This window comes from Monodelphis domestica, chromosome 2, assembly GCF_027887165.1.
Source record: "Monodelphis domestica isolate mMonDom1 chromosome 2, mMonDom1.pri, whole genome shotgun sequence".
Taxonomy (NCBI): domain Eukaryota; kingdom Metazoa; phylum Chordata; class Mammalia; order Didelphimorphia; family Didelphidae; genus Monodelphis; species Monodelphis domestica.
In genome coordinates, this window is record NC_077228.1 from 409,779,677 (window position 1) to 409,793,680 (window position 14,004).

The 14,004-nt window shown below is 33.5% G+C and overlaps 1 protein-coding gene across 4 annotated transcripts in view; it reads right to left on the minus strand.

The window, feature by feature from the left end:
• HBS1L (HBS1 like translational GTPase) overlaps positions 1-14,004 on the minus strand; it is a 135,468-nt gene that overhangs the window by 59,578 nt on the left and 61,886 nt on the right. For all 4 annotated transcript variants that reach the window (XR_008916679.1, XM_056818832.1, XM_056818835.1 and 1 more), the window contains one exon: positions 6,958-7,066. Coding sequence is in view for 3 of the 4 variants with exons in the window: in XM_056818832.1 (XP_056674810.1) it covers positions 6,958-7,066 (109 nt within the window). In the remaining variant the exon portion in view is untranslated. The remainder of the gene's footprint in view (positions 1-6,957; positions 7,067-14,004) is intronic.

The following is a 14,004-nucleotide window of genomic DNA, read 5'->3' on the forward strand; positions in this document are numbered from 1 at the left end:
TATATATAGTATTTTCTAGTTTATAAAGTACTTTAATCACAAACACCTTCTAAAGTTAGAGGGATGCTACATATTATTATCCTCAATTTGCAGATAAGGAAACTGACTCTGAGAAGTTAGATTATATGAATAATATGCAGCAGAGCTGAAACTTGATTTCAGTTTGCTTACTCTAAGTCCAGTGAACTTGCCACTAATTCATGTTACAACATGGGAGAGGAACATCATTATAGTAACAGATATTGATGGAGATAATGTGGGATATGGAAATAAAAGAGTCTCCTGGAACTTGCTTTAAAAAGAAAAAGATGCTAACATTAGCATGTCAATGTCATTTACTTTTCTATCATAAAAATAAAATGAAGTATAGATGGCTACAAGTCCTGGGCAATGAAACAACTGATATTCTGCAAAATAAATTAATGCAAAAATGAAAGCAATCTTCACTACCCATCCCAACATCATTTATAAAAACTTCACTGTTAGTAGTATCTGAGCCAATGATTTAAAAAGCAAAAAGTAAAATTGGCATGACAGAGTGCTACATTTGCAGTCAGGAATATGTTTAAATCTCCCCCACCTAATATTTAATAGCTTGTAATTCCACATTAGTCATTTGATTTCTATGAACCTCTAGAAAGTTCCTTAGAACTTAGCTAAGTCATAGACAGTTAGTGATTCGAATCCCCACACTGAGGAAATCAGAGATAACTTCTCTATTCATCAATTCACAACACTATTGCTTTTGTATCATTAGCACCATATTCCATGGCAACTATTTTCCTTTTCAGTATCATATTTGCAATATACAGAAAGAATTTGCTTGGCATTTCAAGAATTTTGTTTCCTGAGTTATGAGATAGCCTTATTTCGAGTTCTTCATCACCATTTCTATCAAAAGACATTTCACAAACAAGGTCTGAATACAATTCTGTTCAGACTCTCTGATTTTTAAATTCTAAATACAAGTAAAATTAAGAATTGTACCTTTACTGTTGTTATTAGTAAGACTATAAAAATCCTGCCCAATTTCTGCATGGTATTTTCTCATATCTGCTATAGTAATATTTCAAATTACAAGCTCAACCTTGGTACATAGGTTCAAGTAAGGGTTAAACAGGAAGACTATAAAAATATTATCAAATCCATATTCTTCCTCAGAATAAGTTCAGCAGCTATCAAGCAATAGAATATATTAGCCATCCTTAGGGAGGCCCATGATTCTAAAATGAGCTTACATCATAAATACAAAAAGATGATGGAAAAGACATAAAAGCCTCACAACCAAATGCAGAAAACCAAAAAGTTAACTGCATCCTTTTCAGAACATAATGCTATAAAAATTACACTAAAAAGAGTTGGAGGGGAAAAAAAGACTAAAAATTCATTGGAAACTAAATAACTTTATACTGAATGAGTGGGTCAAAGAACAGAGCATAGAAATAATGGACAATTTCATTAAAGGGAATGACAGACAACAAGGAGACAAGATACTAAAATTTTTAGGATGCCGCCAAAGTAATTAGGGGGAAATTTATTTCTCTAAATGCTTACATCAATAAGAGATCAGATCAATCAATGTAACTAAAGAAACCAGAAAAAGAGCCCTCCCCCCACTTAATTAAACACCAAGTTAAAAAACATGGAAAATCAAAGGAGAGATGAATAAAGTTGAAAGTGAGAAAACCATTGAACTAATAAATAAGACAAGGAGTTGGTTTTATGGGGGGTCCCTTATTTTAAAAGCTGCCCCTTAAGGGGGCAGCTGGGTAGCTCAGTGGATTGAGAGCCAGGCCTAGAGACAGGAGGTCCTAGGTTCAAATCTGCCCTCAGACACTTCCCAGCTTTGTGACCCTGGGCAAGTCACTTGACTCCCATTGCCTAGCCCTTACCACTCTTTTATATTAGAACCAATACATACTATTGATTCTAAGGGGGAAGATAAGGGTTTAAAAACAAAAACAGAAAGAAAACCAAATTACCAATATTAAAAAATGGAAAAGGGTGAGATTACAATCGGAGAAGAGAAAATTAAATTATTAGAACTATTTAACCTAATTATATGCTAACAAATCTGATGGTAAATGCGAAATAGATAAATATTTAAGGAAATATAAATTGTTTAAATTAACAGAAGAGAAAATTAAATATTTAAAAAATCCCATCTCAGAAAAATAAATTGCCAAAGAAAAAATCTTCTACACAAAAAGCAATATAACCACAATTATAAGTCAAACAACAAACTGGGAAAAAATCTTTATAATAAGTCTCTTGGACAAAGGCTTCAATTCTCAAAAACATAGAGAACTGTCACATTTATAAAAATACAAAACATTTCTCAATTGACAAATGGTCAAATGATAACAGGCAATTCTCATATGAAGAAATAAAAATTTTATTCCATCATGTGAAAAAAATGCTCCAAATAACTACTTATTAAAGAAATGCAAGTTAAAACTCTTGAGGTATTATCTCATGTCCATCAGACTGGCTAAAGTGGCAAAAATGAAAAATGACAAATGGAGCAGATACAGAAAAATCGGGACACTAATATGGTTCTGGTGGAGTTGTAAAGTGATACAACCATTCTGGAGCGCAACCTGGAACCATACCCAAAGGGTTATAAGACTGTGCATACCTTTGACTCAATAATACCACTAGTAGGTCTGTATTCTAAAAAGATTAAAGATAGGAGGAAAGAACCTACCTGTACAAAAATATTTATAATAGGTCTGTTTGTGTTGGTGAAGAAATAGAAACAAAAGTGATTTCCATCAATTGAGGAAATACTGATCAAGTTGTGTGGCATATGATGGAATAATATTGTGCCATATGATGGAATAATATTGTGCCATAAGAAGTGACAAAAAAACCTAGAAATGAACTGATGGAAAGTAAAGTGAACAGAACCAGTTCGTCACTGTACACAGTAACAGCAAGGTATAATGATTAATGGAGAATGACTTAACTATTATGAACAAGGCTGAGATCCAAGACAATTCCAAGGGACTCATGACAAAAAAAGAATTTCCATTGCCACAGAAGAAACAGATGGGAGTCTGAATGCAAACTGAAATATACCATCCTTTTCTTTATTTCTTCCTTGAATCCTCTAGTGTAAACAATATTTGCCTTTTTTCACATTACAAACATGGAAATATGTATTATAAGGCAATATATGTACAAACTACATTATATTACCTGCCTTCTTAAGGAAGAGGGACAGGTAGAAGGCAGAGAGAGAACATGGATTGCAAAATATTAGAAAACCAATATAAAAAAATTGTATTGACATGTATAGTCTCGAAAAAAATTATTATTAAAAAAAAATAGAGCCAAATCAGAAAAATATGCCTTTATCTCTATGTATATAGTTTCTAAGTTGCAAATAGACATGGATCATCTTTCCAAGCTTTGGGCAATCACATGATTCAATTACTAAAGTTTTACTTTTATGGGAGCTGGTAGTACTATCACATGTGAAAACTAAAAATCTTTTTCTTATTCTACTCAACACAAATGGAACTTCATTTACTGAAATAGAGTAACATTGGGCAAGCATCATGAAACCAGTATCAATTCATTCAGTCAATCAATAAATCAATAAATAATTATTCAGGGCCTAATGTGTGCCAGGCACTGTGCTAAGTGGTGGGATACAAAAAGAAGCAAAAGAAAATGTCTGTCCTAGAGGAGCTCACAAACTAATCGGAGAAAAGCAAACAAGTTCCACTGCTAGTATAACACTGTTCAAGGGATGAACTGGTCAGAAATGAGTCTATGGGCACTCAGCAGCCTCCATCCCCACCTTCTCCCTGAATAAACCCAATATAGTACAGTAGAAAGATCATTGAAGTTGGAGTCAGGGACCCAAGTCCAAATCTTAGCTCTCCTACTCCCTACCTGTATGACAAAACAAATCACGTCATGGCTCTCAGCTTCAGTTTCCTCCATCTGTAAAATGAGCAGTTTGGACTAAATGACCCCTAAGGTTTCTTCCAACTGCATCTCTTAGGTTCCTAAATTGCAAAGAATTATCTGAAAATATCAGGATTTTGCTGGGGGGAAAGGTGGTTGTTCATTAGCCTATGTATATATACTCTTTCACCATGCCTGACTTCAAAATGTCATTCAACTATATTTCTCTAAAAAGCATCTTTTATCTTTTCAATTAGCAATAGGTCACAGACTGAAGAACTTTAAAAAATTTTACAACACAAGTCTTCTCTGAATACAGGCCATATTTTTCCCTCAAATCTGGCTTGTCTAACAACTTGGTAAAGCCTATAAATAAGAAATATAATTTAAAGTATACTGAACTAGGTGAAAACTAGATTCACATATGGAATCTCGAGTTGGAAAATATATGAGGTCATTTCGTTCAATCTGTATCTGTACATAAATCTCTACTATGAAAGTCCCCAAAGTACCTATTTATTCTTGACCTAATGACTCTAAATGAGGGTTCCTCTACCTCTTGAACCAGCTGATTTGGAGGGGATACTCATGAAGAACTCAAAGTTAACATCAAAACATTAATGATTTAGTTATCTCAATCAAGAGTTTCAAATACCCTCATTAACATTTATTAGCTACATGAATCTGGGCAAGTCATTTAAACTCAATATCCTCAATATGTAAACTGGGAAAATAATATACCTGCTAAGTCACAGGGGTTCTGTAAAGTGATTTATTAACCTAAAGTACTATATAAATGCCAACTTCTATTTCCCCTTTTCAAATATCCCCTTTTAGAGGGTACAGCCTACATTCAGATGATCTATAACTATTTATGAAGAAAATACTATACTCAATTGAATGTTATTAAACACAATTAGATGATGATCTAATTTAACTATTATCACTGATTTTTCCCCAACTTGTTAAACAGGTTGAAACAAAGACCATGACTAGTCCTTTTAACAAGGATGCAGATGATACTGTACGGATCTTCAAAATTATTCCTATTTTTACCATTTCCAAATATGCACTGATCTTCATTTTCTCTTTTAAGGTTAGTAAAACAACTTCTGCTTCTCACTTTTACATTTTACTAGAAGTTTGGATTCTTTATTCTCAAAGTCCGCAAAACTGCCTAGACAGCTTTATTTTTCTGTACTAAAGGTTAGTGACTTGCCCCTATAAACATTGTACTCTATTAACCAACTGGTCTTCACTATTTGAAATGAAGCAATGTTTAAGGGCCTACGAAAGAGAGTAGTAATTAGGTTTCCTCAACTACAACAATATTCTCAGAGGAAAATGATATAACTTAGCTTAGATTCTCTGTTCAAAAAATACATTGAACATAGGTATAGTTTTAGTCAGTATTTCTTTTTTCTCTTCCTTATTGGTTCCCTTTTTATTCTCTGCTATCTTCCTCCTATTATTGATTGATCCTCTTCAAACTAATCACTCCCAATAACCACTATTATTTCTGCTATTTGCTGCTCTCTATATCTTTGGTATACCATTTCTTCCATCTTTCTCTGATCTTTTCTCTACTTTTGCCGCCACTTGTAAACTTACCGGTTTCATGCTAGAGAATGAGTTGTATGTCTCTCACTAGTTAATGGAACATCTTTCCTTCTGGTCATATAACTGACCAATCACAGAATCTTCTTGTCCCTGTCCCCTTTCCTCTTCTTACTCCGCTAAATCCACTTATGATTGACTTTAGGGCACTGGAAATTTCTGCAACTGTACTTAAGATGTTATTGGAACATTACTACTTCAACTTTTATATGATCTCCTTTGGGTACTGAAGCAATGTAGCACAATGAAGAGAGTACTAGAATCAAGAAGATATGGGTTCCAAATGTCTACTATGTGTTACCTATAGGAACACAGGTGAATCACAATCTCTCAGCCTCCCTTTTTTCATTTGTCCAAAGTCAATCATAATACCTCTAAGTACCAACTTCACAATGTTGAAAGACTCAAATGAGATAATGTGTGAATGAGGATCAAAAACTTTAAAGTGTAAATGTTAAAGATTCCTTTTACCTAAAGTTTATTCTATTCTTTAACATTTTTAATATTATCAGCAATTCAGTGAAAATTTTATGTTTCAAATTAAGTGTTGGCATGGCATAGCTGCTGGAGTGCTGAAATTAGAATCAGAACTGGATTTAAATCCCATCTGTGTCATGAGCTTTAAGAGACCATAGACAAGTCATTTAACTCTCTAAGAAGTCATATGTTAATAGAGAGGAAATACAAGATTTTAGACTAAAGAGAAACCTGGGTTCAAGTCTAAGGTCTTACATTAAATATGTGATTTTGAGAAAAGGCATTAAATTTAAACCTCAGCTTATTCGTTTGTTTCAAAAAGAAAGAAAAAGCTTTAAATTAGAAAAAATAACATTTGTACTATCTACTCCATAAAGCTGTTGAGAAATGTGATGCTTAAACCTTAACGTTTATATTATAAATCATACTGATATTGATCTAATTTTAAAATCAGAAAATATTTTAGAAATCATCTTGGTCACCAGTAACATTTGACATATGAAGAAATTAATGAGAATTTACCCAAGTCACACAGCTACGAGATAAAGGTTGATGATTAAAGCTATCTCCTTAATGCTATTGCAGGGCTATTTAAAATAACAAGCTATCTCAGCTGACCAATCAAAATATTTATAAAATATAATGCTGGCTTCATCTAAAAACCAAAATACGGGGGACAGTTGGGTGGCTCAGTGGATTGTGAGCCAAGCCCAGAGACTGGAGGTCCTGGGTTCAAATCTAGCCTCAGACATTTCCTGTGTGACCCTGGGCAAGTCACTGGACCCCTACTGCCTAGCCCTTATCACTCTTCTACCTTAGAACTAATACACAATCCTGATTCTAAGATGGAAGGTAAGGGTTTTATTTTTTTTTAGTGCATTATATATTATAATGAACAAATAGCAAATAAGTCTGATTAAAATATACAGGATATCAAACTCTTACCCAGGCACTTCAAATCCCATAGTTTGCTTCTTTCCAGATACAGTCATTTTGGTAACTTTTGGCACAATTTCAGATTCATTTCGAAATGACAGAGGATCTACTGCTTTTCCTAGTTGAAGAGAAAACAAGTTTGCAGCTATCAGTAGTAACTCACAATAATATATTCCTTTAAGGTTTAAAGATAATTAGACTCAAAACAGCCCTGTGAGATAACCAAAATATTACTCCCATTTTATATATGAGGAATTTGGATATTTATGTTAAATGATTTGCCCATGATTGCATAGCTAATAAATATCAGAGTTGGGATTAAAACCTTTATCTCTCAACTCAATTTCTAGTATTCTTTTCATTCTACCATTCTGCCCTGGTTCAAACTTTAAAGTTGACTGTAATGAATACAAAGTATTTTCTGAGAACTCTAATAACAACAAATGATAACATATTTAATGTGTTTTAGAACTCTTAAAAGTTACATAAATGTTAGCCATAATTCTTGTCATACAAGTTTGTTTTAAATATGCTTAAATCATATGAATACTTCACTAAAAAATATACTGGATTACTAAAATGCTCAGATCCTTCTATCTGTTTGTTTCACTTTGTGAATCCTTTCCTATTATTCTCCTTCTGTGATTAACTTCCACTACCTTTCATATCAATTCCTTGGATTATATTTAGTTCTCTTAGTAAAAGGTAAGCAAGTGTTAAGATGCCGAGTCTCATTCCCAAGCTTTTAAGACTGGTCTCAACACAACAAGTTTCAGAAGACAAAACTATGGGTTAATCAACAGTTAAATAATTAGTAACCTTGAAAAATCTTAAGAGCAAGGAACAGCTAGTTCTAAAAAGTGATGACATTCAAAATGTTGAGTTTACTTTCAGTTTTTTAGTAGAATAAAGCTAAAATTAATGAATTACATATAGTAAAGCTATAGTTTTGTCATCATAATTCATGGTATTCTTAAGATTTTTAGTGAGAAGGAATCTTCTAGCCCAATCCTCTCATTTTTCACATATTAAAAAAAACTAAGATCTGAGGTATTATCTATGGAACTTTGAACTCCAGCCCTCTGATTCCAAATAAAGTGGAATTCCATGGGTAATAAGTAATGTTACTAACAATAACGGACATTTGATTTTCACTTTGGGTCTTACAAAGGGTTTCATTCATATGCATATATATAAATATATATACATATATATATATGATGTTTTGAGCAATATAAAAATTCTGTAAAGTAGGAGGAAAGCGTAATTCAGAGTGGTTAAAGTAGGTAAGTGACTTGCTCATAGTCACACATTTAGCAGGATTTAGAAATATTTTATTTAGAAATAAATTTAGAGATTTAGAGATTCAAACTCAAAATACTTCTCATTCAAAGTCCAGAGCTTTTTTAACTGAACACCATTTGTCATTACCCTGGAGGAGAAATCTATAAAGAATGATTTCTACCAAAAGTAAATGAACACAAATTAAAAAAGGCAAAATAGAATATGAAATCAATGTTGTGGAGGTAATTTTCATTTCATCTCAAGGACTGCTTTTAATTTTTCAAAATTCTTTCATAATGACTATAATTTTTCTGAGTACTTATATATAGAAGATAAGAAAGGATACATAATAAAAGAAAAATGCAAATTAAACACTAGTCAACATTTTTTAAAACCATATTTTATGGGATTGTGAGAAAATTATTGGGTTTCTTTTTAATCTTTTGGAAACTCCAAAACACAAACTAAAAATTAATCTATAAAGACAGGGGCCAGACCCATGATTTCACTTGAATAAGGAACTCCTATATGACAAAATTCTAAAATTTTATCAGTGCTAGTTAGTTAACACCTTCCTTGCTTATAGCACTGGGGTTAGTTATACAGCCATTTTATTCAGATGTAGGGCATGAACTCCACTCTGTAAGGTCAGTTTTCTTAGTTCTGTCTTTTATTCATTATACTGTAGTCTCTCTATATACAAATACCTTAAATATTCCTTTTTAAGGCATTTTATCTCTTCATGGGCAATGAGGGCACTATCAGAAAATCCAAAATGTTTTTTTAAATGTTACTTTAAAATCCAATGGCATTAATATTTTTTTAATATTAAAGGAAAAAAGAAACTTACCCACTTCTAGTTAAACATTAAGAGCATTATCTTAATTAAAATTGTGATCAACTTTGGTTATGTTTTGCATTATTTAACATTTCATACAGTTCTTCAACTACACTGCAGGCTGTTTTTCCAGAATGGTAAATTTTATGCTTGTTTTTATCCTGCATAGCAACTTGAAGATGGATGCTTAATTCGTGAGTGGTTATATAATGCGGGTTTAAAATGGGCTTTTAAATAACAATAGTAACAATAATGTTAACATTTGCACAATGATTTAAGGTTTGCAAAGCACTTTACACTCACCCATCTCATTTTAACCCAGCAATATCAACAATCTTGTGAAATAATTGCTAATGATATATCCATTTTAGAGATTAGTAAATGGGGCTGAAAGATGTTACACAACTTGACCAGGATCACACAGATGAGAATAACTGATTCAAACTCAAGTTTTCTGAACTCTAAGTCCAACATTGTATCTACCACTCCATCTAGCTGTCTAGTCAAATGAATACAAAATCTATTAACTCGGACACAAATTTAGGCATTTATATCTTCCTCTGACATTATAGAGGTTTTTATTAAGTACCTACTAAGTGCCAGAATGTATGCTAGCATGTATACAAAGATAAAAACAAACAACAAAAGAAATTAAGTCATATTCAAAATTCCTACCACCATTGAAGACTGAATATTTTCTGCTACCATCTCTTATTAAAAGCAAACTGTGTCTAAAGGTTTATAGGCACAAAAATGAACATTTAGTACTCATTACTCTGACATACAACAATGTCACAGTCATCTTAAGGCAGATAATTACTAATATTAAACCAGGCTATAAGTTGGTTGGGGTGTGTGGAAGGATTTAAAAAGCCATAATATTTCTGATATATACAAAAACGATGCTGACCCATTAGAAGAATATGCCTTATACTTTGAGTTACTTTCCAATCTGCCCATCTATGAACAATATACATTTGCTAAATTTTGTGCCAATTTGGAATAGAGTTAGTGGCCCTGAAGGAGAAGCTAATTTGCTCAACATCAGAATCAAATCTATCTGGCCTTTGCCATGTAACTATTCTTGAACTAGCAAAAAGCTAGCCACAGAAGAATGCAAATGTTTCTGATGATAAATATGAACAACTATTTTTAGGGCATTATGATACTCTGCCATTACCAATTAATTTACCATGCTTAAGAAATCCTGATGTAGGGGATTGCTAAGTAACTCCGTGCAGAGAGCGCCAGGGCTAGAGACAGGAGGTCCTGGGTTCAAATTTGACAGACATTTGCTAGCTATGTGACCCTGGGCAAGTTACTTAACCCCCATTACTTAGCCCTTACCACTCTTCTACTTTGGAATCAATATATAGTACTGATTCTAGGATGGAAGTTAATGGTTTAAAAGAAAAGAAATCATGATGTGATTGGCAAAGTATACCAAAAGAACTGGAAATAACAAGTTTGCCAAGATTATGTGGAAACAAGTACATTAAATTTACTGTTACTGGAAATGTGAACTGTTCTAGTCATTTTGGAAAAAAATTAGAACTTTGCCAACAATTTAATAAATTGTGCATATCCTTTAATTCTGTGATACCACTACTGGGCTTATTTCTTAGAAAAACAAAGAATTGGACTTCTCCATTAGTGTCAATGCAATGTCCCTGAACAATCTGCAGGGATCTATGAGAAAAAACACTATCCACAAGCAGAGGACAAACCGTGGGAGTAAAAACACCGAGGAAAAGCAACTGCTTGACTACAGGCGTTAAGGGGACATGTCTGAGGAGAGACCGTAAATGAACACTAATGCAAATACCAACAACATGGAAATGGGTTCGAATCAAGAACACAAGTGAAACCCAGTGGAATCGCGTGTCGGCTATGGAGGGGAGGAAGGAAAAGAAAATGATCTTTGTCTCCAATGAATAATGTTTTGAAATGACCAAATAAAATATTGTTTAAAAAAAAAAGAATGAGGAAAAGGCCCATATTACAAAAATATTTATAGTTTCTCTTCCTCTGTTGGCAAAGAATTACAAAATGAGAGACTAAGTTAAGTCATGCGAATGTGATAGAATACTAGTGTGCTGTAAGATATAACGAAGTAATAGTCTTAGAGAAACCTAAGAAGATTTATATGAACTGAAATGAGTAGAACCAGGAAAATACTTTCTATAATAACAACAATACTTTGTAAAGACAAACAAGTCATAAGAACTCTGATCTATACAATCACGAACAATGATTCCAGAAGACTTATCATGAAACATGCTGCCCATGTGCTGAAAGATTATAAATTTATTGTGCAGACATGGACAACATAGGAATTTAATTTAATTTACTTCATTACACATTTCAGAAACAAGTCCTATCAACAATGAAAGAGAGGAGAAAGTGGATTTTTTTAACAGAAAAAAATTTTAATTAAAAAAAAAAGAAATAATCTAGAAATCCAAAGCCAGCAAAGCTTAAGTGTCAGAATATCTAGGTTCTGTTCCAAGTGGAGACAATTGGCTATGTGACCACATTAGTGACACATATTAGTGACAACTCTGAACTTCAATGTCTTCAGATGTGACAAGAGCAGATTAGACCAAATGATTTCTCTTTCAGCATTAAAAATTAATCTTATTCCATAAGCTAGCCCTTTTTCAGGGTCATAGTGATACTACCATATCAAATTTAGTGAATTAACCTTCCTAAGAAATGTATAACAGCTTCTCCCCAATAAAGAACCAAACTTACCAATTTTTCAGATGTTTTAAGAACATGACCATTCAAAGATTAGTGTTTATTCTTGAAACATCTGTTAGTATCTCATCTTATTTACAAAGCACTAAAACATAGAGAGCTGTGTTAGCTTGAAGCCTTCTATTAAGACAAAAATTACTGTTACCCAAACCAGGACACTCCTGAAAGACTTATGTAAAAGAATGCTATCCATACTGAGAAAGAACTATGGGAGTAGAAATGCAAAAGCAAAAGATATGATATCACTTATCACATGTATATATGGGTATGTAATTTGGGGACTAGGCTTTTAAAAAATCACTCTATCGCAAAAATGAATAATATGGAAATAGGTATCAAGTGACAACCTTTGTACAACCCAGTGGAATTGCTCATCAGCTCTGGGAGTGGGGAGGGAAAGAAAATGAATCATGTAAACATTATTAAAAAAAAAATAGGTAAGGGGGCAGCTGGGTAGCTCAGTGAATTGAGAGCCAGCCCTAGAGACGGGAGGTCCTAGGTTCAAATCTGGCCTCAGACACTTCCCAGCTGTGTGACCCTGGGCAAGTCACTTGACCCCCATTGCCTACCCTTACCACTCTTCTGCCTTGGAGCCAATACACAGTATTGACTCCAAGACGGAAGGTAAGGGTTTAGAAAAAAAAAAAAATAGGTAAAACAAAAATAAAAGAATAAAATAAGTCTTGCCAATAGAGAACAGGTAAAACAAACTCTTAAAGTTTAAGTCTGCAGCATACTTTATCAAGATCAAATTTACCATACACTAAATTTCTGGTTCTCTTCTGTTTATATTTTTATTATCTTTGCAAGAGTCTGAGATACCATAAAATATCAACTCCTTTTCCAGTGAACCAACATCTTCCTAACAAATTATTTGTTCCTCTTACATGGAAAATTTTCTTTTGGTTCCTTTCCATTCTGCTTTAAGCACACCAAATTAGTCAACAAGCCTGTATTTAGTACTTTTATGTGCCAGGCCCTGTGTTAAGTGTTCAGAATACAAATTCAAAGAGAAAGAAAGATCCTTCCCTGCAGGAGTTTACATTCCAATGGGGGAATACAACATATCAAAAGGAGTTGAAAAATTGGAGGGGCTATGCTATTAGAAAGGCCTATTTATTACTCATCAGTATGCCTGGAGGAGAGGAAAAACATGGTGGGCCCAAGCCTGCTCCTTAAAATGGAGGTTCTGAGAGGAACAAGGAAATCCAAAGGTTCTCAGGGGTAAAAGATGCTTTTAAAATAAGCAGTTCTGAGACAGAATTGAGGTTTCTGTCACATAATAGACAAAGTCAACCTTACAGCCCAGAAATACAGATTTGATTTCTAGTATTTCCCTGACTTTTCAACTCAAGTCTCTTTCCCCACAGTAGTAATCTCCTAAATGGTCTCTATTCACCCACTGTGTTTATTTTCTATCCATTAACCTTCTCTTTAGCTCTTCGAGGATTATGCTTCTTAATTAGGCAACATAGAAAAAGCATTGAACAGACTCAAGTTATCTGGATTTGAGTCCAGTGTTAGTGGATTTGAGTCTCGAAAGTGTTAGTGAAAGATAAGCACAATTATATAATGGTTGAGAAAACTAATTTTTGGGGGTTTAAGGATATTTATGGGATACAAAATTATGGAGGTCAAAGTCCTATTGAACTATGTAAAAAACTAGAAATATACCTGAAAGATACTATGTTCTTTTCTGAGAGCCAGATTTTATAAAGGAAATTGATAAATTAAGAGATTGTCTACAGAATCAGGATATCTTAAAGATTCAAGCCCACACCATATAAAGACTGATCAAAATAAGGGAAAATGCTTGGCCTAGAGAAAATGACTTAGAATCGTACTGAAAAATCTGAAAGGCTGTCGTGTGGAAAGAGGAAATGGACTATTTCAGGTAAGCTCCAGAAAGCATAAAGTAGCAATGGTTAGAATTCAACTCAATTCAATAAATTTTTACTAAATACCTATTATTCTGTGTCAAGCACTATGCTGAGCACTGGGAATATAAGAACAACCTGGAAGTACTACAAAAGGAAATTTAAGTTTAATTAAAAGGGGTGGGGGGCAGCTGAACGGCTCAATAGATTGAGAGCCAGGCTCAGAGATAGGAGGTTGGTCCTGGGTTCAAATCTAGTCTCAGACACTACCTAGCTGTATGACCCTGTCAATTAACC